This window comes from Ranitomeya variabilis, chromosome 6 (genome assembly GCF_051348905.1).
Source record: "Ranitomeya variabilis isolate aRanVar5 chromosome 6, aRanVar5.hap1, whole genome shotgun sequence".
NCBI classification, from domain to species: Eukaryota; Metazoa; Chordata; class Amphibia; order Anura; family Dendrobatidae; genus Ranitomeya; species Ranitomeya variabilis.
The window spans coordinates 582169604-582193840 of record NC_135237.1 but is presented as its reverse complement, the minus strand read 5'-3'; the positions used below and the strand labels follow the sequence as shown (position 1 = coordinate 582193840).

General features: G+C 46.9%; 1 protein-coding gene across 2 annotated transcripts in view; it reads right to left on the bottom strand.

The window, feature by feature from the left end:
- Nucleotides 1-23928, bottom strand: part of LOC143783184 (solute carrier family 52, riboflavin transporter, member 3-B-like) — a 46178-nt gene extending 22250 nt beyond the window's left edge. The window contains exons 1-4 of one of the 2 annotated variants that reach the window (XR_013217115.1): nucleotides 23396-23928; nucleotides 9433-10662; nucleotides 8959-9082; nucleotides 7547-7810 (exon numbers count right to left, since the gene is read on the bottom strand). Coding sequence is in view for 1 of the 2 variants with exons in the window: in XM_077271580.1 (XP_077127695.1) it covers nucleotides 7598-7810; nucleotides 8959-9082; nucleotides 9433-10418 (1323 nt within the window). In the remaining variant the exon portion in view is untranslated. Of the gene's footprint in view, nucleotides 1-2069; nucleotides 7811-8958; nucleotides 9083-9432; nucleotides 10663-23395 lie in introns of those variants that run through there. The other variant, XM_077271580.1, reaches the window with a different exon arrangement.
- Nucleotides 23929-24237: the final 309 nt, after the last annotated feature.

The window sequence follows — 24237 nt, the reverse complement described above, 5'->3', positions numbered from 1 at the left end:
GCTGGCAGAGAGCTGCCAATCACTGTTTTTGTGGATAGTAGGTCGGCCACTAATCTCATTGATGAGGAGTTTGTGCGCACGGCCGAAAAACTGCCTCATCCTATCCGGGTGGTCACCATCAATGCTACTCCACTCCCACAGGGAGAGATTACTGAGTTTGTGGCTCAGGTTAAACTCCGCATTAAGGCCCTACATTCTGATCAAGTTACATGTAGGGTGCTCAGTATTCTTCCTGCACAAATGGTTCTGGGTTTTCCATGGTTGTCTATACACAACCCGGTGATTGACTGGAAAACCCAGGACATCATCCAGTGGAGCGGATTCTGCCAGGAGAATTGCCTGGCCACGTGTGTGTCCGCTGTGACTCCTAGCATTCCTGAGTCACTGCTGGATTTCGCAGATGTGTTCTCTGAGAAGGGTTGCTCAGAATTGCCACCACATCGACCCTATGACTGTACTATTAGGTTTAAACCAGGGGCCAAATTGCCGAAAGCTAGGATGTTTAACATCTCTGGTCCTGAGAGGCAAGCTTTAAAGGACTACATTGCTGAGAGTTTGAGCAAAGGGCACATCAGGCCTTCGTCCTCGCCGGTGACAGCGGGGTTCTTCTTCGTTAAGAAGAAAGATGGCGGACTACGCCCGTGTCTGGATTTCGGGGAGTTAAACCAGATTACTGTCCGTGATCCATACCCTATGCCACTGATACCTGATTTGTTCAACCAGGTGGCTGGTGCGAAGTGGTTTTCCAAGCTTGACCTCAGGGGGGCGTACAACCTCATAAGAGTCCTACAAGGGGATGAGTGGAAGACGGCTTTTAATACTCCTGAGGGTCATTTTGAAAATTTGGTGATGCCATTTGGGTTGACAAACGTGCCTGCTGTATTTCAACATTTCATAAATGATGTGTTCTCGCATGTACTGGGGAAATTCGTTATTGTGTACTTAGATGACATTCTCATTTATTCATGCGACCGTGATCCTCATTTAGAGCATGTGAGGCAGGTGTTACAGCTTCTCAGAGAAAATAAGCTCTATGCAAAACTGGAGAAATGTGTTTTTTCGGTTCAGGAGTTGCCTTTCTTGGGTTATATTGTGTCTGCTTCGGGTTTTCAAATGGACGCCGCTAAGGTGCAAGCGGTGCTGCATTGGGAACGGCCTGATAACCTAAAAGCACTCCAGCGGTTCCTTGGATTTTCTAATTATTATAGAAAATGTATCAAAGATTTTTCTACCATTGCTAAACCGCTTACTGACATGACGAAAAATGGTACCAATTCGAATTTCTGAAGAATAGTTTTGCTTCGGCCCCCATTTTGGTGCAACCGGACGTATCAAAACCGTTTACCGTGGAAGTCGATGCGTCTGAGGTTGGAGTGGGGGCGGTGCTGTCACAAGGCTCATCCTTGGGCGAGTTGCGTCCATGCGCCTACTTTTCCAAGAAGCTGTTGCCTGCCGAACGTAACTACGATATCGGCAACAGGGAGTTGTTGGCTATCAAGTTGGCTTTTGAGGAATGGCGACACTTCTTGGAGGGGTCGGTCCACCAGGTTACAGTTATCACTGACCATAAAAATCTGCTTTATTTGGAGTCAGCCAAGCGTCTGTCCCCCAGGCAGGCTCGCTGGGCATTGTTTTTCACACGTTTCAACTTTTTTGTTACGTACTGACCGGGGTCTAAGAACACCAAGGCAGTTGCTTTGTCTAGGTGTTTTCCGGGGGGAGAACCTCGGAAAGATCCGGTACCCATCCTCCAAAAGAGTGTAATGGTCTCGGCTCTTACAACAGAGGTTGAGGCTGAGATTGCCAAGGCTCAGGAGGAAATACTACCAAAGCTTCCCATTAACAAATCATTTGTACCGCTTCATCTTCGCCTAAAGGTGTTGGGTGAGCATCATGATGCTGTTCTGGCTGGCCATCCAGGGGTTAGGGGTACCTTGGAGTTGGTGTCGCTTCGGTTTTGGTGGCCCAAAATCCAATAGGACGTGGTCTCGTACGTATCAGCATGTACCACGTGTGCTAGGTCTAAGACATCTCGCTCCCGTGCTGCTGGCTCATTACATCCACTAGGGGTACCCAGTAGGCCATGGATGGAGATCTCCATGGATTTTATTACAGACCTGCCCTCCTCAGCTGTGAACACGATCATCTTGGTTGTTCATCGGTTCTCAAAGATGTCGCACTTTGTGTCTTTGCCTTCGTTGCCTAACGCGAAGACTCTGGCTCAGGTTTTTGTGCAGGAGGTGGTCAGACTTCACGGGGTCCCATCTGACATAGTGTCGGATAGGGGTACTCAGTTTGTGGCAAGGTTTTGGAAGGCATTTTGCTCACGGCTGGGGATCAAGTTGTCGCATTTTTCGGCGTTTCATCCTCAGTCAAATGGTCAGACCGAGCGTATGAACCAGAATTTGGAGCAGTACTTACGCTGCTTTGTTTCTGACAACCAGGAGTGGTCGACGTTCCTTCCTTTGGCTGAGTTTGCCATTAATAATCACCGCCAGGAATTGTCTGGGGAGTTCCCGTTCTTTTGTGTTTACGGGTACCATCCTCCATTTTGTACTCTGCGTCAGGGTGGCTCTTCCGGCGTCCCGGAGGAGGACCAGCTAGGAGCACAACTGTCATCCTTTTGGAGGAGAGTGAAACAGCGCTTGCTGAGCTTGGGTGCAAGGTACAAACGAGTGGCTGACAGTAGACGTGTGCCAGGTCCGGACCTGAGTGTGGGTGATTGGGTGTGGTTGTCCACAAAAAACATAAAACTCAAAGTACCATCCCTGAAATTGGGTCCAAGGTTTATTGGTCCATTTAGGGTCGCCGCCATCATTAACCCGGTAGCCTACCGATTGGAGCTTCCTACGGTATATAAAATACACAACGTGTTTCACGGATCTCTTTTAAAGAAGGTGGTGGGTTCCGTGGACGCTGCGCCGATGCCACCTCCAGTCTTGGTGGATGGCAATTTGGAGTTTGAAGTCTCCAAGGTGGTTGACTCTCGTATTGTGTGCCGCACATTACAGTACCTGGTACACTGGCGTGGTTATGGGCCGGAGGAGAGGTCTTGGGTACCAGCTTCGGACATACATTGGACCGGCTGGTCAGTATGTTTCACCGCCGCCATTTAGACAAGCCGGGTCCTATAAGTCGAGAGGGCCCTGGGGTCCCTCATAAAAGGCGGGGTACTGTCATGTCGGACGCTATTCACACTAGGGCATCCGACAGACAGCGGTAATTCCACATTCGTCCACTATAAGCTCAGTGGCGCCGGCTAGACTTTATCCAGGTTGTCCGGAGTTAATCTAGCTGGTAATCGGGTTGGAGGCTGGGTCACGCCCGTGGCCTTTAAATAGTTATTCTGGACTTTGGGCGTCGCCGATTATAGCTTGTGTCTTGTGCCTGGTGATCTCGGTCTGGAGTGGTGGTCTTGGAGAAGAAATATCGTATCTGGTGGTGTATTATCCTTCGTCATATTTCTCCTTCCTATATTTGTATTTGTTTTGCCCTGTGCACATTATAGTGTTTTCCTGTGTGTCTGCGGCGTGGTGCGTTTTTAGTTTTCCCTGTCTGCGCTTTCTGTAGGGGTTGGTGTGTGGTCTTATCACTGGGTGGCGGGTGGAGGTTTCAGCATAGGACTGAAACAGGAGTCAGGGTCAGGCCTGGCAGCCCAGACAAGCACACCATCAGTGTAAATTCTGGGAGAGGGACAGACAGGGTTTTCCCTAGTATGAGGGATATCGCAGGGGCCCGGGTAACCAGCTGTAGTCTACCCAGTACCCGCGTGACAGATAGGTTATTACACTTGGGGCTATTTAGTTTGGAAAAACGAAGGCTAAGGGGTGATCTTATGTTAATGTATAAATATATGAGGGGACAGTACAAAGACCTTTCTGATGATATTTTTAATCATAGCCTGAGACAGGGACAAGGGGGCATCCTCTACGTCTGGAGGAAAAAAGGTTTAAGCATAACAGACGCGGGTTCTTTACTGTAAGAGCAGTGAGACTATGGAACTCTCTGCCGTATGATGTTGTAATGAGTGATTCATTACTTAAATATGAGAGGGGACTGGATGCCTTTCTGGAAAAGTATAATGTTACAGGGTATATACACTAGATTCCTTGATAAGGCGTTGATCCAGGGAACTAGTCTGATTGCCGTATGTGGGGTCGGGAAGGAATTTTTTTTCCCCAATGTGGAGCTTACTCTTTGCCACATGTTTTTTTTTGCCTTCCTCTGGATCAACATGTTACGGCATGTTAGGTTAGGCTATGGGTTTAACTAGATAGACTTAAAGCCTTCCTTCAGCCTTAATAACTATGTAACTATGTATATACTCTCCGTCCGTCGGCCCCCCCGGATCAGGAACAGGCCTTTCCCGCTCCTCACGACGCTCCGGTGACCGCTCCATGCATTGCGATCTCGCGAGATGATGACGTAACGGTCTCGCGAGTCCACTACGTCATCATCTCGCAAGACCGCAATGTACTCTTGGGATCGGAGCGTCGCGAGGAGTGTCGGTAAAGGCCTCGCTTGGATCCGGGGGCCAACGGAAGGAAAGTATAACTATTTTTTATTTTAATTCTTTTTTTTTTAAACAGGGATATGAAGCCCACATTGCTATATACTACGTGGGCTGTGTAATATACTGCGTGACTGTGCAATATACTACGTGGCTGTGCAATTTACTACTTGGCTGTGCAATATACTACGTGGCTGTGCAATATACTGCGTGGCTGTGCTATATACTATGTGGCTGTGCTATATACTATGTGGCTGTGCTAAATCCTACGTGGGCTGTGCAACAAACTACATGGGCTGTGCTATATACTACGTGGTTGTGCAATATACTTTGTGGGCTGTGCAATATACTACATGGGCTGTGCAATATACTGCGTGGCTGTGCTATATACTATGTGGCTGTGCTATATCCTATGTGGGCTGTGCAACAAACTACGTGGGCTGTGCTATATACTACGTGGGCTGTGCTATATACTATGAGGCTGGGCAATATACTATGTGGCTGGGCAATATACTACGTGGGCTGTGCAATATACTACATGGGCTGGGCAATATACTACGTGGGCTGGGCAATATACTCCGTGGGCTGTGCAATATACTACGTGGGCTGGGCAATATACTACGTGGGCTGGGCAATATACTACGTGGGCTGGGCAATATACTACGTGGGCTGTGCAATATACTACATGGATGTGCTATATACTGCGTGGCTGGCTGCGAACAATCAGCAACAGGCGCAGTCCGGCCGCGAATTGGTGTGGGATTTGAACTACGCTTCTCTAATTGATCGCGCCCGGCCGGTCGAATCCTGTGTATTCATTGCATTATTCTGACATCTTCATAAATAAACTACATACATATTCTAAAATACCCGATGCGTTAGAATCGGGCTACCATCTAGTCAAGAATAAAAAGGCTACAAAACATCTAAAAAAGCCAGCACAGTTCTGGAAGAACATTCTTTGTCCAGGTGAAACCAAGATCAACCTCTACCAGAATGATGGAAAGAGAAAAGTATGGCGAAGGCGTGGTACAGCTCATGATCCAAAGCATACCACATCATCTGTAAAACACGGCGGAGGCAGTGTGATGGCTTGGGCATGCATGGCTGCCAGTGGCACTGGGTCACTAGTGTTTATTGATGATGTGACACAGGAATGAATTCTGAGGTATTCAGAGCCGCCATACTGTGTGCTCAGATCCAGCCAAATGCAGCCAAACTGATTGGTCGTCGTTTCATACTACAGATGGACAATGACCCAAAACATGAAGCCAAAGCAACCCAGGAGTCTATTAAAGCAAAGAAGTGGAATATTCTTGAATGGCCAAGTCAGTCACCGGATCTCAACCCAATTGAGCAGCATTTCACTTGTTAAAGACTAAACTTCAGACAGAAAGGCCACAAACAAACAGCAACTGAAAACCACCGCAGTGAAGGCCTGGCAGAGCATCAAAAAGGAGGGAACACAGCGTCTGGTGATGTCCATGAGTTCAAGACTTCAGGCAGTCATTGCCAACAAAGGGTTTTCAACCAAGTACTAGAAATGAACATTTTATTTAAAATTATTGAATTTGTCCAATTACTTTTGGTCCCTTTAAAAACAGGATCGCACATGTTAAGGAGCTGAAACTCCTAAACCCTTCGTCCAATTTTAATGTGGATACCCTCAAATGAAAGCTGAAAGTCTGAACTTCAGCTGCATCTGAATTGTTCTGTTTAAAATTCATTGTGGTAATGTCTATAACCAAAATTAGAAAAATGTTGTCTCTGTCCAAATATATATGGACCTAACTGTAATTCCTTATGAAAACATACTATACAGAAACAGAGGATGTCCCCCGAAATTTCAGAAGATTTGGGAACGGTGGTGTGACTCGCCATTGACGCATCTGGCTCCTGGTGCTATGGTCTCTTCTATCTTGTGACATAGTCCCTGATGTGTATATGTATTCTAGATTGTGAATGTGATGATCTATGTAGGATTAATAACATATGTCTATTATAACCTGATTCGATACGAATTTTAAAACATTCATTGAGGACCCGTTGATTAGGAAGTGCAGTGCTTGGTAAAATGTATTATATTGAAGGTTATGTTTTGTTTGTTTGTATATTTTATTATTGAAGGTATTCTGTCATATCTGTATCAATTTAATTTTGATATGTGGATTATTTTGATGCTATGATATCATATGTTTATGTTATTTTGTGGAATCCTTCAATAAAGAGTTTAAAAAAAGTCATATGTTGCATACATACTGTACCCATGACATTGCCTCTGGTGTGCACACCGGTTTTTTTTTTTGTCCTTTTCTTCCCAGTCTACATGACCCAAGACTGCTGACCTGAACCATGGACCAGGGTCGCACAAAGCAATCTGCTCATACCTAACCGCCACCCATGACTAGGTGGAACCCCGCCCATGACTAGGTGGAACCCCGCCCATGATTAGGTGGAACCCTGCCCATGACTAGGTGGAACCCCGCCCATGGCTAGGTGGAACCCTGCCCATGACTAGGTGGAACCCTGCCCATGACTAGGTGATACCCCGCCCATGACTAGGTGGAACCCTGCCCATGATTAGGTGGAACCCTGCCCATGACTAGGTGGAACCCCGCCCATGGCTAGGTGGAACCCTGCCCATGACTAGGTGGAACCCTGCCCATGACTAGGTGGAACCCCGCCCATGACTAGGTGGAACCCTGCCCATGACTAGGTGGAACCCCACCCATGACTAGGTGTAGCCACTCCTATCACTCAAACCAATCGGAATTTTCTGTATATCAACCCATCACTTAGTGTAGCCACTCCCATCACTCTGCAACCACTTCCATCACTAACCCATTGGAATTCACTGTAACTCCACCCATCTATCGGTGTAAACCGCCCATCTCTTGGTCCAGCCCACCCATTACTAGGTGTGGCCACTCCCATCACTATAACCCATTGGAATTATTCACTGGCTCCGCCCCTCACTCTTCCTGTTCTGTCCATCTGCCATGACACCATTAGTTAATATAACCGCTCAGCCCTCACCCAGTGTTTTCATATCCAGATGCCATGGAGGGGTCGGTGCTATGGAGGCAGTTATTGGGGGCAGATCTGGTTACAGGGATCACCTGTCTGAAACATGACGTAGACGTTCACCATTGGGAACATGGTGAGAGCTCCCACCATAGAGCCCAGCTGCACCACTGCCCCACACCACACGAGGGCACTGTGTCCTTCACCCCGCAGGATCACTCCGATCATCACCTTCACATAGGACAGGACACCCACAAACAGCACCCAGGCAACAACCTGCAGGGAGACAGAGAGGTTATCAGCAGGACAGGAACACCCAATACTGGGGACAAGAGGCACACAAACTGACACTATAGGGGGCAGTGACCAGCACTGCACACGGGCAGGCTCACATTGTGACCCATCGGCTCAGCTTATAAAGTGATTTGCCTCCAAGCTAGTTCTCCAAAAAAATGTTCTGCAGCAGCTATGACTTGTACTCCGAATAATGCCCCTACTGGGAACAGCCGAAGTCATTGCTGTGAGCCTTATAAACACACAATTACTGAGGAGGGGAACACTCAATAATAGGGGACATTTATACGAGACCTCGTGCCCTGACCATGTTCATAATAGTGAGGGGCTAATTTACCCACAGTGCAATGAACGGATTGTAGCCTAATTCTACTTTCTGGGCTGCCCACGATTTGTCACCTCATTAAGAGAGAATATCTACGTATTCAGGCAAAGATAGAAGAAGCTTGTGTCCACCGCAGTTTTCTGCACGTGCGCATTCAAGTGGCGTCTCGCGCGTGCGCAGTATGCTTTGACCAACAGTGGGCAAAGCATTCAACTCATTATTGCGCATGCGCCAGCATTTTCCTTTATATTCTGTGCCCCAGAAGTCTTTCTATGCTTCCGGGGCACAGAGCATAGGGTCAAAAGCCGGCGTATGCGCAATAATGATTTCATGCTTTGCCCACAGTTGGTCAAAGCATACTGCGCACGCGCGAGACGCTAATTCAATGCGCAAACCGCAGAAACTGACCGCGATCTGTGCTATTCACAGATCTAGTTACGTCTGACACGCCGAAGAGCGTGGGGAGAGACAGCGATTAGTCCCCGCCGACCGGACCGGGGTGATTGACATACGAAAACAGAGACATTACTAAGGTATTTTCAGGAGGGGATATGAAAGGTACTGATGTAAAGCTGAGCTCAGGCCCTTTTGAACCATATTTTTATATCATATCGAAAAAACGGGGTGACAGGTTCTCTTTAATGCAAAGGTTGGGAAGTGATCATGTAGGAGGCCAGGAATGTAACGAGAACATAGCCTTCTGACGGAGTGTCTCTACAGAGAAGAGGTGAGGGTCCCAGACCAGAGGAAGCTCAGTCTGACCAATCACAAAAAGAAAACTGACAGTAGTTGAAATAATACATACAATCAAGGTGCCTCCAATGCTATCCTGCAGAAGAGCTGGACATGGACTTAACACAGCCATGCCCATGATGTAGGCGCCAATGCCGGAACCGATCACCGTCAGACTGCCCACAGCCAGGAGTCGCCTGGAAGACATACAAAGATATACATTGGAACATTCCTCGGTGAGGGGCTGTGCAGGACAGTCTTGTGTGACTAGTACTGTGCAAGGACAAATCTGGACTAGTAACCTATGAGCAACACTCCCATCTACCCAGGAGCATCCACAATATTGCTGTCCTTTCATGCTGATAAAACACATGGACTTGTATGGCAGTTGGAAGGACTACACTAGAGGAAGCCATACTGTTGGGTTTTAGGAGTCTGCTAATCTCTGCTGGCATGTGGTACAGTAAGAATCACAGCTCATATAGTCCACTGGTGCCAACCTGCTAACGGATGGATATGAATATGTTCTATTCTTAGGTTTCCTTACCTGTTCGGTAGATACATCGCAATGCCACAGGCTACTGGGTTGGCAATGGAAGCTAGCGTAGCAGCCAGGTGATAGATACGTCCACCATAAGGAATGCAGGAGTAAGTCTGGACAGATGGCAGCACTGCGTTGGTCAAAGCATTCACCCAGGCCAGGACCAAGTAGATGGAGACCTTCTCCCATATTGAATACTTTGCCATTTCTTTCTTTTCCACCTTCTTTCCTGCTTCATCCTCATCCATCATTGGCTTCTGCTCAACTCCTTTGCCCCATGATTCTTCTATTTCCCTTCTCTCGCCTGTTCCTGCCTCTTGGTGGCACTGTCCTTTGGGCATTTTGTGAAGAATGGTGAAGGCAGTTAGACAGATGCCCATCATCCCTGCCAGAAACAGGAAGAAACCCCATGCAGGAAATCTGGCGGGCTGGTACACTGCGGTTAAGTTTCCAATGGCAAGAGATCCATTTGGTTCAGTTCTGTTCATTGATTGACAGCTCGTCACACCTACGCCCTGAACCAGGGCCAGTAATGCTGGCACTAGCCCACTTAGACCCTCTCCAATAAAGTATGAGATGAGGTAATCTGGCCTGAGACGGGTCATATAAGGAAGAAAAGTGACTGAAGATGTGCAGTCCACCAAAGAGAGAAAGAAAATGAGGCACAGCAGAGCTGTACTTCTCAGCGATGAACCCAACCAGCTTGTCTCTTGCCAGAGGAAAGCGAGCAAGATGCAGGACACAACACCTACAGCCAAAATCGCAAATATTAGAGGTCCCTCCCGCAGACGTCCTGGACAAAACTTATGGAAAAGTGTGACAGCAAGTGGCCCAATGTTAGCAAACTGGATGAGTAGAGAAAGGTAGGAGGGCAGCTCCCAGCCTTCTGGAGTATAAGGCACCAAAAGAGGCAGCTCCACCCATACCCCATTGATGGCTACCCAAGAGCCTAGGCCAAGCAAGCAGGAGAGAATATGCAGGATGACTGCCATGAGCTTGCAGGTTTAATGCTTCACCATTCTGGGATCAGTGAGCAGGATGGAAGGTTGACTATCCCTAATGCTACCATGGATCTGGAACACTCCATATATTTGGGATACAGAAATTTGGTAACCAAAAGAATTCTCTCCGTCTCCAAAATTTAACTATTTTGGTTTCCTTGGTCAGTTTGTGATTTTTTTTCTTTATTTGGTTCAATGTAAAGAGCTGAATTTCAGATTTTCAGTATTCATCAGTCTGTGTAATAGAGAAGAAACATAAAATAAGACCCAGAACACACGGACAGCAAAGCATGCACAAGAACAGTGGGAACAAGGACTGGCACCATGGTGGAGGAAGACTCACTCCAAACACCTACATTCGAGAAAGTGACAACTAGGACCGATGTCACCTGCCGACTGATACAGTGAACTGCCCGATATAGGGTGTAAGCATTCACCCTATAGTGTCCCACCCTCAGCCGAGTGTGAGTGTACATACTGGAGGGAAGGGAGCACAGTACCGTGGTTAATTCACATCCTTAGTGCTATCCTTCAGCTAGTTCACCAATATCAGATTGGTGGTAATCCAGCAAATGCCAATCAGCTGTTATCAACTCGTGATGGTGGCTGGATGTAAGCAGTGTGTACGGGGGAACAGAAGGGCTCCATCACTCTGTGCAGTGGCTGTGCCATCTACGGCAGATCATAATCCGGTAGAAAGGACTATACCTGTCAGCAGCCACTACAGTGTAAGGAACTGTCTACATCTGGCCGCCGCAGCCAGAGGGAATATCAGCTGATCAGTGACACACACCGTCTAAATGATGGGTTATCACAATAAATGCACTGGACAACCCCTTAAATATCTGTCGAAACTTAGCCACCAGTTCATAAAAAAGGATTTTGAAGAACAGAAGAAAGAAATCAATCAACATATGGAAGTTCCCAGATCTAAAAAAAATATTTCCCATGCTGGAGAAGATGGGTGATATATTTATGAATATGGATTTGTTTTTTATCACAACCTTGAAGATCAGTTATTCTACTTACAGGCCCAATGGACGACATAGGGTTAAAGAAGAGAAATGTGAAGTCAATGTATAGTATGTGTTACTTTAGCTAGTATCATTCTGGAACTAACTAAAAAATAAAGACACATATCTGGCGCTCTGTTATGACCTGGTGGTTAGGAGCACCCGAAGTGACCTGATGGTTAAAACAGAAAACCTGGGACAAGCTCTGAGGGAGTGGTAACTCTACTGACCGCAATCCCTAATCCTATCACACACTAGAAATAGCCGTGGAGCGTACCTCACTCTCCCTAGACGCCTCTTCACAGCCTAAGAGCTAACTACCCCTAAAGATAGAAATAATAGCCTACCTTGCCTCAGAGAAATTCCCCAAAGTAAAGGTAGCCCCCCACAAATATTAACTGTGAGTTAAGAGGAAAGTCACAAACACAGGAATGAAACAGATTTTAGCAAAGGAGGCCGAATCTTCTCTAGAAAGACAGAGGATAGGAAAGGGAACTATGCGGTCAGTATAAAAAACTACAAAAACCACGCAGAGTGTGCAAAAAGACCTCCACACTGACTCACGGTGTGGAGGTGCAGCTCTGCACCCCCAGAGCTTCCAGCTAGCAAGGAAATATCATAATAGCAGGCTGGACTGAAATATAACATGTACTGAAAAATATATTCAAAAAACCAATGAACAGCAAATGATTAGCAAGGACTTAGCTTCTGCTGGAGTAGTCAGGTCATCTGAGAATTCCAAGAGAGATCTGAACCAGTACTGAGACATTGACAGCTGGCATGGACTAACGACCTGGGCAGAGTTAAATAGGGAAGCGAGCAGAAGCAATAAACGAGGGCAGCTGAGAAAGCCAACTTCAAAGATCAGCAGTTCCACTCAAAGCCACCAGAGGGTGTCCAAGGACAGAACTCACCAAAGTACCATTCACGGCCACAGGAGGGAGCCCGAGAACGGAATTCACAACAGCGCTCCCCCCAAATCCCATTCGGATATTCACTGCCAATGATTCCAATCAGTCAGGTATTATCCCCAAAAAAGGTAATGGACGAATTGTTGCCTGAGACCCTGAAAATCGCCACTTTTTACCTTTTACCAAAGGTGCATAAGTACACTGTTAACCCCCAGATCGTCCTATTGTCTCTGGCATAAGAGGCCTGTGTGATAATGTGTGTACATTTATTAAAGATTGACAGGATTATCTTGAGGCCAATTGTTGTGAATTCCGTTCTCGGACTCCCTCCTGTGGTCATGAATGGTACTTTGGTTAGTTCTGCTCTTGGACTCCCTCTGGTGGCTTTGAGCGGAACTGCTGGTCACTGAGGTTGGCTTTGTCAGCTGCTCTCGTTTATTGCTATGCTGGCTTCCCTATTTAACTCCACTCAGATCGTTACTTCATGCCAGCTGTCAATGTTTCAGTATTGGTTCAGATCTCTCTTGGACTTCTCTGAGGACCTGTCTACTCCAGCAGAAGCTAAGTCTTTGCTAGTTCATTTGTTGTTACTGCTTCCTGAATATATTTCTTAGTACTGCTAATTTCTAGTCCAGCTTGCTATCATGATATTCCCTTGCTAGCTGGAAGCTCTGGGGTGCAGAGTGGCACCTCCACACCGTGAGTCGGTGTGGGGAGTCTTTTTGCTTACTCTGCGTGGTTTTTTGTAGTCTTTTGTGCTGACCGCATAGTTCCCTTTTCTATCCTCTGACTATTTAGTGAAGTCTGGCCTCCTTTGCTAAAACCTGTTTCATTCCTGTGTTTGTGACTTTCCTCTTAGCTCACAGTCAATATATGTGGGGGTCTGCCTTTACCTTTGGGGAATTTCTCTGAGGCAAGGTTAGGCTTCTATTTCTATCTCTAGGGGTAGTTAGCTCTTAGGCTGTGACGAGGCGTCTAGGGAGAGTTAGGTACACTCCACGGCTATTTCTAGTGTGTGTGATAGGAGTAGGGTTTTGCGGTCAGCAGAGTTCCCACTTTCCCAGAGCTTGTTCTGATTACTAGTTTACTCATCAGGTCATTCCGGGTGCTCCTAACCACCAGGTCCATAACAGCCAATATGATACTTGTCACAATTGACATCTAGTCATTATATACATCATTCCGGCAATCCTGATGACCTCAGGTTGGCACTTTTTTGCTTGAGACAGTCAACTGAGATGGTCACTTCTCGGATTTCATTTAGGATTTACTTGAATTTATCCTTACACACAATTTTTTTGTTTAAGGACAGGTTCTTTTTACAAACTCGGGACCGCCATGGGCGCAGCATGTGCCCCATCATACGCAAATCTGTTTCTTGGCTTTTGGGAGAGGCAGATTTTCCAGGGTGATGGCTCAAATGCCTCAGACCAGGTTATAGATAGGTTTTATATCGATGATGTCCTAATGATTTGGGAGGGTAACAAAACTGAGATATCCAGATTTACTGCCACTGGGATTGGATCCGTGGGATTTAAAGCAAACACAGGCCAATAGTGAAAATGGACACACTATTGGCAGCCTATTTGTCATTGGCCCCACGCATGACAGAATGGAGAGGCAAAAACCTGAGGGACAACCTCGTAAGAAGCCACTATGTTGCAAAACAAGTCACTCTTTAACTCCGGTGGTCCAAAACATGGCTATTTTCCCTGTGGTACATGCATGGCGTGCCCAACATCCTTTGATGTAAAACCTTTTTGTCATCGGAAAGGAGCAGGGAATTTGAGATCCGCGACTTTATCGTGTGTAATAACACATATGTGATATATTATGCCACTGTTCCCTGATCTATATTGATCTTACATCTAGAGTTAAAAACGAGAACTCGCGAATATGTACGCAACATTATGACTGCCAAGGAAGTGTCTGATGTGTCGACACTTAAGACTTTACCGAGACACTTCAAGGACTTCCAAGGATCCGATCCACGTGGCTTGAAAGTTAGGGGTATTGATAGGATTCACAGTTGTATCAGGGGTGGCAACATGACTCAAGTTCTGGCTCAATATAAATGTTGATGGATTGTCAGGTTTGGTACCATATCTCCAAGACGCCTTAAAAAAATAAGTTTTGTCCCTTTTCTTTGATCTGACCCTACTCACATCTGATCCATATGACCTTTTCCGCTAAGTTGCACCCTGTTCCCTTGTAGTGTTGGTCTTCTTTTCAATATTGACTTGTAACTTTTGTCTTGTCTGTTTTCCCTATAGTTTTTGTTGGTTACCACCTTATGTATCTTGACACCTTGATGCCTTTCCGGACCCCCAACACACATTTATGATGTACACCTCTTCTCTCCATGCCAGAGCTATAATGATGGATGACCACTACGGCGTAATTGGACTGTGACTCAATGGGACTTATCCCCCTGCAGCCTCACCTTCTGCCACTATTCCTATTGGATTGGATACACTTTTCTGGACTAACTTCCATGATTTTTTTTATCATCCAGATTTATATTTTTTAAGTTCCTGTTATTTGTAGGTTGATATATTTCCCATTATGCATGAAATGTAATACGCACTTTTGATGAATGACCTGATGATTTTAATATCTATAATATCAAAAATTGGTTGTCTTTGATCTTCCACATTAGGCACTTTATCTTTGGGCAATATGTTTTGCCATTACTCTTTTATATATCTCTTATCCTAGCACTCTGCACTTTAGTGTATGGCTGTTTTCTCAACTATGACACATCCACGTTCTCTTTATACTGTGAGCTCTCTATATAGTGCCCCTTCTGTGCACCACTATGTTATCTGCACTGTTTACTACTTCTTTCTATTGTCCTCTTTCATATTAACTCCCTAACTCACTTTCCACTTTACCACTCATTTGCACTTCGCACTTTATCCTTATTACATTGAAAATACCCTCTAGTATCAATACAATGGCAGCCTTCACTTATTGCAGGGCTTCCATCTTGGTGTCATCCTTCTACAGGGTGTGAGGCAGTGACTGGTGTTACAAGTGAGGGTCGCTGTATGTTCCCCCCCAGGATGCGCACGGAGGCGTATTGAGGTCATGGGAGTGCATTGCAGTCATATGCGTAGCTGTGATTGCAATGCAAAATAAGTGAGTATTGGTCTTGGGCATGCAATGTATCCAGGGCAGAGCTCCACCTGTGTGAGGCCACACAGGCAAGGGGAGCCAAACAGCCAAGGCCTGGCACCCACAGCGTACAGCAGACTGACACTGACACACCCAAACACTATACTGCGGGGTTTTCAACTAGCATCTGTGGCCTTGGGCCACATGTAAAACCTGAGCCGGGAATGAAACGGACTGCAACACTACCGTCCTGTAGTCTGTTTCAAAACACAAAAACTCTGAGCAGCTTTTCTTAAAAATCAGCCCTGGACACATAGCATGCCCAAGACCAATACTCACTGTTGTGCAGTGACCAATCTTACAGCCAGGGGGCGCTGTGTGTGCGCTGCAGGATGCGCTTGGATGTATAACTGTGGTGGTGAGAGAAAGTCCGGCAGGATTACAAATGGCCGGTATGTGTGTCGCAGAGGAGGACACTCTGCGCTGTCAGTCTAAAGTTATGTTGTGTTCTTGGACCTGTAGTCCCACAAGTAATTGTGTAGTTCTAATGGAAGATTGGCAGGGCTAGTTATGAGAGATGGGAGGGTCAAACTAGCCACACACAGCCACACTCCCACCCAGGGGAGTGGTTACAGGTAGATAATGTGACCAGGGTGTGGGTCATATGGTTCCTGTGTATGGATCCGTTTGTTCCATGTGCAAGATCCTGGACGGTCGGTGTTGGAGTCTCCTGGCATTGGAAAGTCCTGCAAGCACCTGAGACCCTGGACCTAGTGGATGGGTCAGTGTTGGATTCTCCTGGCATTGGAGAAGTCCTGCAAGCACTGTAGAGTGAGTCCTGCAATAGCCCGTGTGTTGGATTGTCCGCAGATGGACTGGAGTCCTGTAAGCACTTGGTAAGATCATGGACTGATGGCCTGTGTGTTGGAAGTGCCTGTGATTGGACTTCCTGGAAAGCGCATGGAGAAGCTGCATCTACAGAGCCTGAGACAGTTTCTGTGTTGGGGAAACTACAGTTCCTACTGTGGGTCTGGACTATCCGAGGTGCCTGGTCACAAGGACGGTGATCCCAGTGAGGCAGTTTCCCTGTGTGAACCAGCACTGGCAGGAGTCAGTGTGTGGAGCCGAAGCTCCTGAGAGGTAACCCCTGGTATGGGAAAACCTGTGATATACGGCAGAGACGTATCTGCCATTGGAACAGACTGTCGGGGTTTAATATGTTCCGTTGATGCATGTAATGAACTGTAATGGAGAGATAAGAGATGACTACCAAATGTTTTGTAAAGCCACACGTGTTAAAGTAACATACTGTATGTAACCTGGCTTACGGTGTGGTTTATGATGCTTTAATAAACCGTAACGGACTTAATTTGTGTGAGAAATCGTGCCGGTATGCGTTATTCCCGTGCAAAGCGAGTGTCCCCCAAGACCCGAAGTAAGGGAAAATCTACATCACCTATATTTTGCATTGCAATCACAGCTACATATGTGACTGCAATGCACTCCCATGGCCTCAATACGCCTCCGTGCGCATCCTGAGGGGAACATACAGCCACCCTCACATGTAACACCAGTCACTGCCTCACAAGGGTTACGTGATATATATGTATCCTCTTGAGTCGTTTCAAAAATGGCCAAGCCCCTAGATTTCACCAAGATGATCACCAATGGTTCGCATTCTCTGTGACTTTCCTTCATGTCACCTTCCTGACAGCTAACGACTAAGTCATTGGGTGCGAGTTTACCCGTATGCGCATGATGCGGTGACGGCAGCAGAGGACGTGACCCCACAAGTGTATGAGGCCCAGGGCGCTTGTGCCGCAATTATTGGCATCACCAGATCGGCACATATTTAAAATGTTTGAGGCAGAATACTCACCAACACCCCTTCAAAAAAAGCAGGTACGCAAATTGCCTGTCAGGGGCCGCAAGGAGGGCATCAGTGGTCCGGCCATATTATGGGTAAGAAAATGTGAATTCATGACAGCCCATGCATTTAGTGTGCGCTGTGGACTACTAGAGATCTAGCACTGACCTGGATAAACCCACTTATATCTTTTGCGGCTTTGGCGTGTCCTGGTGACTCTTTTTCATGTCCTCCCATGTCTTATTGGACCTCTCTCCTCTCCTTGCCTACTTCCATGTCTCCTCCATAGGTTTTGACTTTTTTGTTTATTTTCTATTCAATACGCTTTTAATTCTACAATAAAATTATATTTTTTATACTACTGTTTGGTGGTTTATGGCTTACGCCATTATTTTTCTGGTGATGTAATGTTTTTGGAAGCACTCCATTACTCTTACTTTGCCTCTTTATACGTGGGAAGAGCAGCACAGTAGGATTTGTTCTTAGCCCTGTTACAAAACTTGTGCTATATGAATATTGTTTTAGCCTATCACTCTGGAAAGTAGAGAGATTGCATAATGGGGGATACATTTACCATCAGAAACTCGATCTAATGGCTCTGGTATTGGCATACATGGATCTGGCCATGGACCTGGCATGTGCTGAGTGGCCAGTAGGTTCAGGATGGATGTCATTGTCTGCCATGGATTGTGGCCTACTAGATGGCCATTAGTAAACAAACTAACAATGACAGACTAATACAGAGGGGCGAGGACCCTGCCCTTGTGGGCTTACATTCTACAGGATGGTGGGGAAGGAGACAGGTCGGGGGTTGTAGGAGCTCCGGTGTTGGTGAGGAAGTAGCTTCAGTAGTGGTGAGGAGGCAGCAGAGTCAGTGCAGGCTGTAGGCTTTCCTGAAGAGGTGGGTTTTCAGGTTCCGTCTGAAGGATCCAAATGTGGTTGATAGTCGGACGTGTTGGGGCAGAGAATTCCAGAGGATGGGGGACATTCGGGAGAAGTCTTGGAGGCGGTTGGATGAGGAGCGAATAAGTGTGGAGGAGAGTAGGAGGTCTTGGGAGGACCGAAGATTACGTCAGGGAAGATATCGGGAGATTAGTTCAGAGATATATGGAGGAGACAGGTTATGGATGGCTTTGTAGGTCAGTATTAGTAATTTGAACTGGATACGCTGAGGGAATGGGAGCCAGTGAAGAGATTTGCAGAGGGGGGAAGTGGAGGAGTAGCGCGGAGAGATATGAATTATATGGGCAGCAGAGTTGAGGACAGACTGGAGAGGTGCAAGGGTGTTAGCAGGGAGGCCACAGAAAAGGATGTTGCAGTTGTCAAGACAGGAGATGATGAGAGCATGCACAAGCATTTTAGTAGATTGACGGTTGAGGAAAGGACAGATTCTGGAGATATTTTTGAACTGGAGGCAACAGGAGGTGGAAAGAGCTTGGATGTGCGGTTTGAAGGACAGGGCAGAGTCAAGGGTTACTCCGAGGCAGCGGACTTCCGGTACGGGGGAAAGCGTGATGTCATTAATTGTAACAGATAGGTCAAGTAAGGAAGATCTATGAGATAGAGGAAAGATGATGAGTTCAGATTGGTCCACATTGAGTTTGAGGAAGCAAGAGGAGAAGAAGGAGGATATGGCTGATAGACACTCTGGGATTCTGGACAGCAGGGAGGTGACGTCTGGGCCAGAAAGGTAGATCTGAGTGTCATCAGCATAGAGATGGTACTGGAATCCATGAGACTTTATGAGTTGTCCAAGGCCAAGTGTATAGATTGAGAAGAGTAGGGGTCCTAAACAGAGCCTTGGGGGACTCCAACAGAGAGAGAGAGTGGGATGAGGAGGTAGTGTGGGAGTGGGAGACGCTGAATTTGTGGTTGGAAAGGTAGGAGATCCAGGATAGGGTGAGCTCTTTGATGCCAAAGGAGGAGAGGATCTGTAGTAGGAGGCAGTGGTCAACTGTGTCGAAAGCAGAGGACAGGTCTAGAAGGAGGAGTACAGAGTATTGTCCATTAGCTTTGGCTGTAAATAGGTCGTTAGTAATTTTGGACAGGGCTGTCTCAGTTGAGTGATGGGGGCGGAAACCAGATTGTAGATTGTCAAAGAGCAAGTTAAATGAGAGGTGGGAGGAAAGTTCAGCGTGGACGTGCTGCTCCAGGAGTTTGGAAGCGAATGGGAGCAGCGATATAGGGCGATAGCTGGACATAGCAGTTGGATTGAGGGTTGGCTTTTTAAGGATAGGCGTGATTGTGGCATGTTTGAAAGCAGAAGGGAAGGTGCCAGAAGTTAGTGATAGGTTGAAGAGTTGGGTTAGGGATGGGATAAGAGTGGTGGTGAGGTTGGGGAGGAGGTGGGATGGGATGGGGTCAAGCGCATAGGTGGTGAGGTGCAATTTGGAGAGGAGACAATTAAGCCACCCTTCAGTGATGTTGGATAGGAAGGTTATGGGGTTTGGGCATTGGTCTGGTATACAAAGGGGTTGTGGTGGTTGAACAATGAAGACTTGCCTTGTCTGGTCGATCTTATTTTTAAAGTGTGTGGTAAAGTCCTCAGCAGAGATGAGGGAGGTTGGAAGGGGCAGTGGGGGGTGGAGGAGGGAATTAAAAGTTTTCAATAATTGTTTTAAGGTTGTAGGATAGGGAAGATACAAGGGTTGTGATGTGGGCCTGTTTAGCAGAGATGAGAGCTGATTTTAAAGCGAGTGTTGCCTGTTTGAATGCAGTGAAGTCATCTTGCGAATGTGTTTTCTTCCAATGCCGCTCTGCAACCCTGGACACTTGCCGGAGCTTTTTAGTGATGTTATTGTGCCAGAGTTGACTATTGATTCGTCGCACTCTGCCATGAACGAGAGGGGCGTCTGCGTCAATAGCTGATGCGAGAGTGGCATTGTAGAAAGCAGTGGCACTGTGTGTCGTGGAGTGAGGATATGGATGCCATGCCAGTGGTAGGATAGAGTCAGATCGTGTGTGGGTGTCTAGGTGTGCGAGGTTTCTGCGGGGGTGCGCATGTTGCTGGACATGGGTGACTGGTGAGGAGGACAGGGATAAGAAAGTGAGTAGATGGTGGTCGGATAGAGGGAGAAGGGAGGTGGTGAAGTTAGATAGAGAGCAAAGACGGTGAAGACCAGGTCTAGCGTATTTCCGTCTGTGTGGGTGGCTGCAGAGGACCACTGAGTAAGTCCAAAAGATGAAGGGACAGAAGTTTGGAGGTTGTTGACTGGTGAGTGTCAATGGGGATGTTGAAGTTACCCATGATGATAGTGGGAATGTCTGCGAGAGAAAGTGAAGAAGCCAGGTGGAGAATTAGTCAATAAAGGCAGTGGCCGTGCCCGGAGGTCGGTATAAGACAGCCACTTGGATGTTGGAGGGAGAGTAGTTGTGGACAGAGTGAACTTCAAAAGATGGGAGGATAAGGGAAGGTAGAGGTGTGATTGGGTTAAAGGTGCAGTTTGAAGAAAGGAGAAGACCCACTCCTCCACCATGTCTGTTGCCGAGGTGAGGAGTGTGGGTGAAGTGGAGGCCGCCATAACACAGCGCAGCAGGGGAGGCGGTGTCAGAGGGTGTTAGCCATGTTTCTGTGAGGCCGAGGAAGGCAAGATTGCAAGAGAGAAAAAGGTCATGAATCACAGGAAGCTTATTGCAGATTGAGCGGGCATTCCAGAGTGCTTCAGAGAGAGGGAGCAGGGGGGTGGGCCTCAGGGGTATGGGTTATATATTAGAAAGATTGCGGTAGTTCATATTAGATAGGGAGTGGTAGGAGGGGGTAGTAATGGGAGGTATGAGCTGTGGGGGTCCAGGGTTGGGATATGTTGCCAGCAGTGAGGAGAAGCAGAGAAAGGGAGAGCAGTTGGGAGGAGAGTGGGCGGCTTGTTTTATGTTTTAGTAGCACAGATTTGAGGTTGAGGAGCAGGTCAGCAGAGGAGGTCAGGTGGGGAGGAAAGAGGGAAGGGGAGAGGATTATTTGGTTAGAGGGTGCTGGGGTTTGGGGATAGCGAAGGAGAGGGAGGATTAGTGGAGCAAACACTGTAAGGGCATATGTAAACATGGTGAAGGATTAAGATGGGTTAATAGAAAAGCTAGATCCAAGTAATAAGAAGTGCTTACTCTGCAGACATACCCAAAAGAGACTGATACGTAGTGAGCTCCTGACTCCTGCTGTGACTAACTGCCGTTAAAATAACTGCACTTCATGATACTTTAGCTGCCATGATACTTTGCTGCTGGGAGACACGTGCCTGACCCACACGCATGCCCCCCTACAATGCTACTAAATTTATAGGACTAAGTAGAGGATCAGGTGAAATGGATTGTGGGGGCTGATTTGGGATAAATTAGCAATTGGCCAACACACCAGGGGGAGGTCACATGATCAAAGGCACTGAGCCTGGCTACAGCCATATGCTGTAACACCTTGCACCAGATAACATCTCCTGTGACCCCAGCATGGATACACAGCACTGAGTACAATGCAACAAATGGATTTTGCACACATTCAGCAGGCACTGTTATATACAATTAAAGGGAATGTTGCAAGATGACAAGCAGATGATAGCAAGCAGATATTGTACCATTAAAGGGAATGTTGCAGGATGATAAGCAGCAGATGACAGCAAGCAGATTGTTAGGGCTAGCGGAACGCACCGAGTAAATATAGATGATGTTATTGGTGCGTTTGCAGCCCAGGGTCCACCATGCAGGAGGAACCTGCTGCTAGTAAATGGCACTATATTGTGGTATAGGCAAACTCTATTACCTCCCAATTTGCTGATATAGATAAGGACTGTGTCCTGTTAAACTCACAGGAGCACAGAGATAACTGCTGAGCAGATAGCAGTCAGTGGTCATGCAGTCAGGAAAGCACACAACCAATTTCTCACCGGAGGAGCTGGTATTCTAATGGCTTTTACAGCTGACCCTGACCACAGGCATACATGACCACACTGGCGCAAAGCACATGACAAGGATTAATACTAGCGCCTGGCCGTGCGGTCATGCAAACTTTTTATAGCTGCAGCAACTACAGGACCTTCCCAGAAGGACCAATGGAGGCTGCAACAGAACTTGAGCAACATCAGGACCTTCCAAGAGGACCATTGGGAATTGCTGCAGTACCTGAGCATGTGACCCTTGATCTCCAATGTGAGATCTTACCCTGGGCATGCTCAGAAGGGGAAAAGTAGGACTTAGTCCCAAAGACGTCTGCTCGCCGCTGACCAGTACGGGCTACAATGGCAGAAGCTGGAAAGACAGCAGTAACTCTTTGCACAGTGTCAGGCCGAGCCAGATGCTGGGACAGACGCCTCCGCTGAGCAGGCTCCACTGCGGCAGGAGAAGAATCGGAGACCGCAGAGGAGATGGCCCGAGATTCCCCCTGTGCAGAGGTGGGAACTCGACCCCTAACACAGATATTGTACCATTAAAGGGAACGGAATCAGTGGTAAATCGCCATGCATCACATGCAGATCATCAACAGCTACGGTAATTCCATGGCATAGAAAAAATGACCATGATGTGTGAATCCACACTATCTCCATCTATCCCCCACCCCCTGAAGATGGCTGGACCATCATTGTAAATACACACCTGTACTTTGTATCTCCCCCACCTCATTGTAGAATGTAAGCTCTCACGAGCAGGGGCGGCTTATTGTGCTTTATTATTGTATTGTTAACATTGTTACCTATGATTGTTGTTTGAAACTGTTAAACTGTAAAGCGCTGCGGAATATGTTGGCGCTATATAAATAAAGATTATTATTATTATTAATCCAGCCCAACAATTCAACTCCAGGGATGCATGTTTCAGAAGTTTGGGCTGCTTTAGGGGTTAACAAGACTTCTTGACTCCTGTGTGAAGGATTTCTGAGATTGATCTAGCCCAGCATTCTATAATAACACGCTGTCTAGAAGGGTATTTGCAGCCTCCATGCCACAACAGCTCCTGATGTACATACAGCCCACTGGTCCAGCATGCAACCAGCTGATAATGAGATTACAGACCTTCACCACCAGCCAGATCTCATGTAAAGCCACCACTGCCAGTCCCTGCCACCAGCTGCCCACTTACCTGTAACTGTCGCCCCGCATCACATTCCTCTGTCACAGGATGAAGCACTGAATTACTGGTCACCGTCAATCATCAGGTCTTCTGTCTAGCTGCTGGTCTCCAGACCTCTCACCTCCTGCCAAGTAAATGTTGGAAAAGCTTCAGGACGCCACCGCCAAAGGAAAGCACAATGCTCAGACCAATGAAAGGACATTCCAACCCGGATTACACTGTTCAGTGACCCCCTCAGCGCTGCCCTTCCACCTACATCTGTTTTGTTTTTCTGATTTGTAGATTTTTGATTTGACTCTTTCCTGTACTTGATTATGGGGCAATGATGCTGCCTGAGTGACACTGTCCAGAGGCGCTGAGCCCTCAAAATAAGCTCAGTCTAGTGTAATAGGTTAGGCTAAGGAACAGCAGGCGAAGGATTCTCTTGAGAAGTTGCAGAAGAGTAGAATACACCACTCAAGTCCACATGTCATTCCACAAGCAACAGCCCGATACTGTAGAAAAATCCAGTAGATGAAAAAAGCATCTGATATGATCTGGGTCCAAACAGAAGAAGTAGGGGAAAGAAGAAACAAAGCCTTCCATAGCTTTCCCTTTTCTTATAGCCTCCGGCCAAGAGATCACATGGATCTTCACACAATCCAGCCATAATATCTAGCAGAACACCCTTAAAGGAGTTGTGCCACCATAAAGATTACATTTAGCCTAGCAGAAGAGGTGGAAATAATTGATTTTGTAATTTACAGTTAATAAAAATTATGCTCCATTCAAAAAATAACAATCTTTCATCTGCTGAAGTATGCTGTCACGGGTTTACCGCGACAGAGAGGAGCCAGAAGACCACAGAGTCT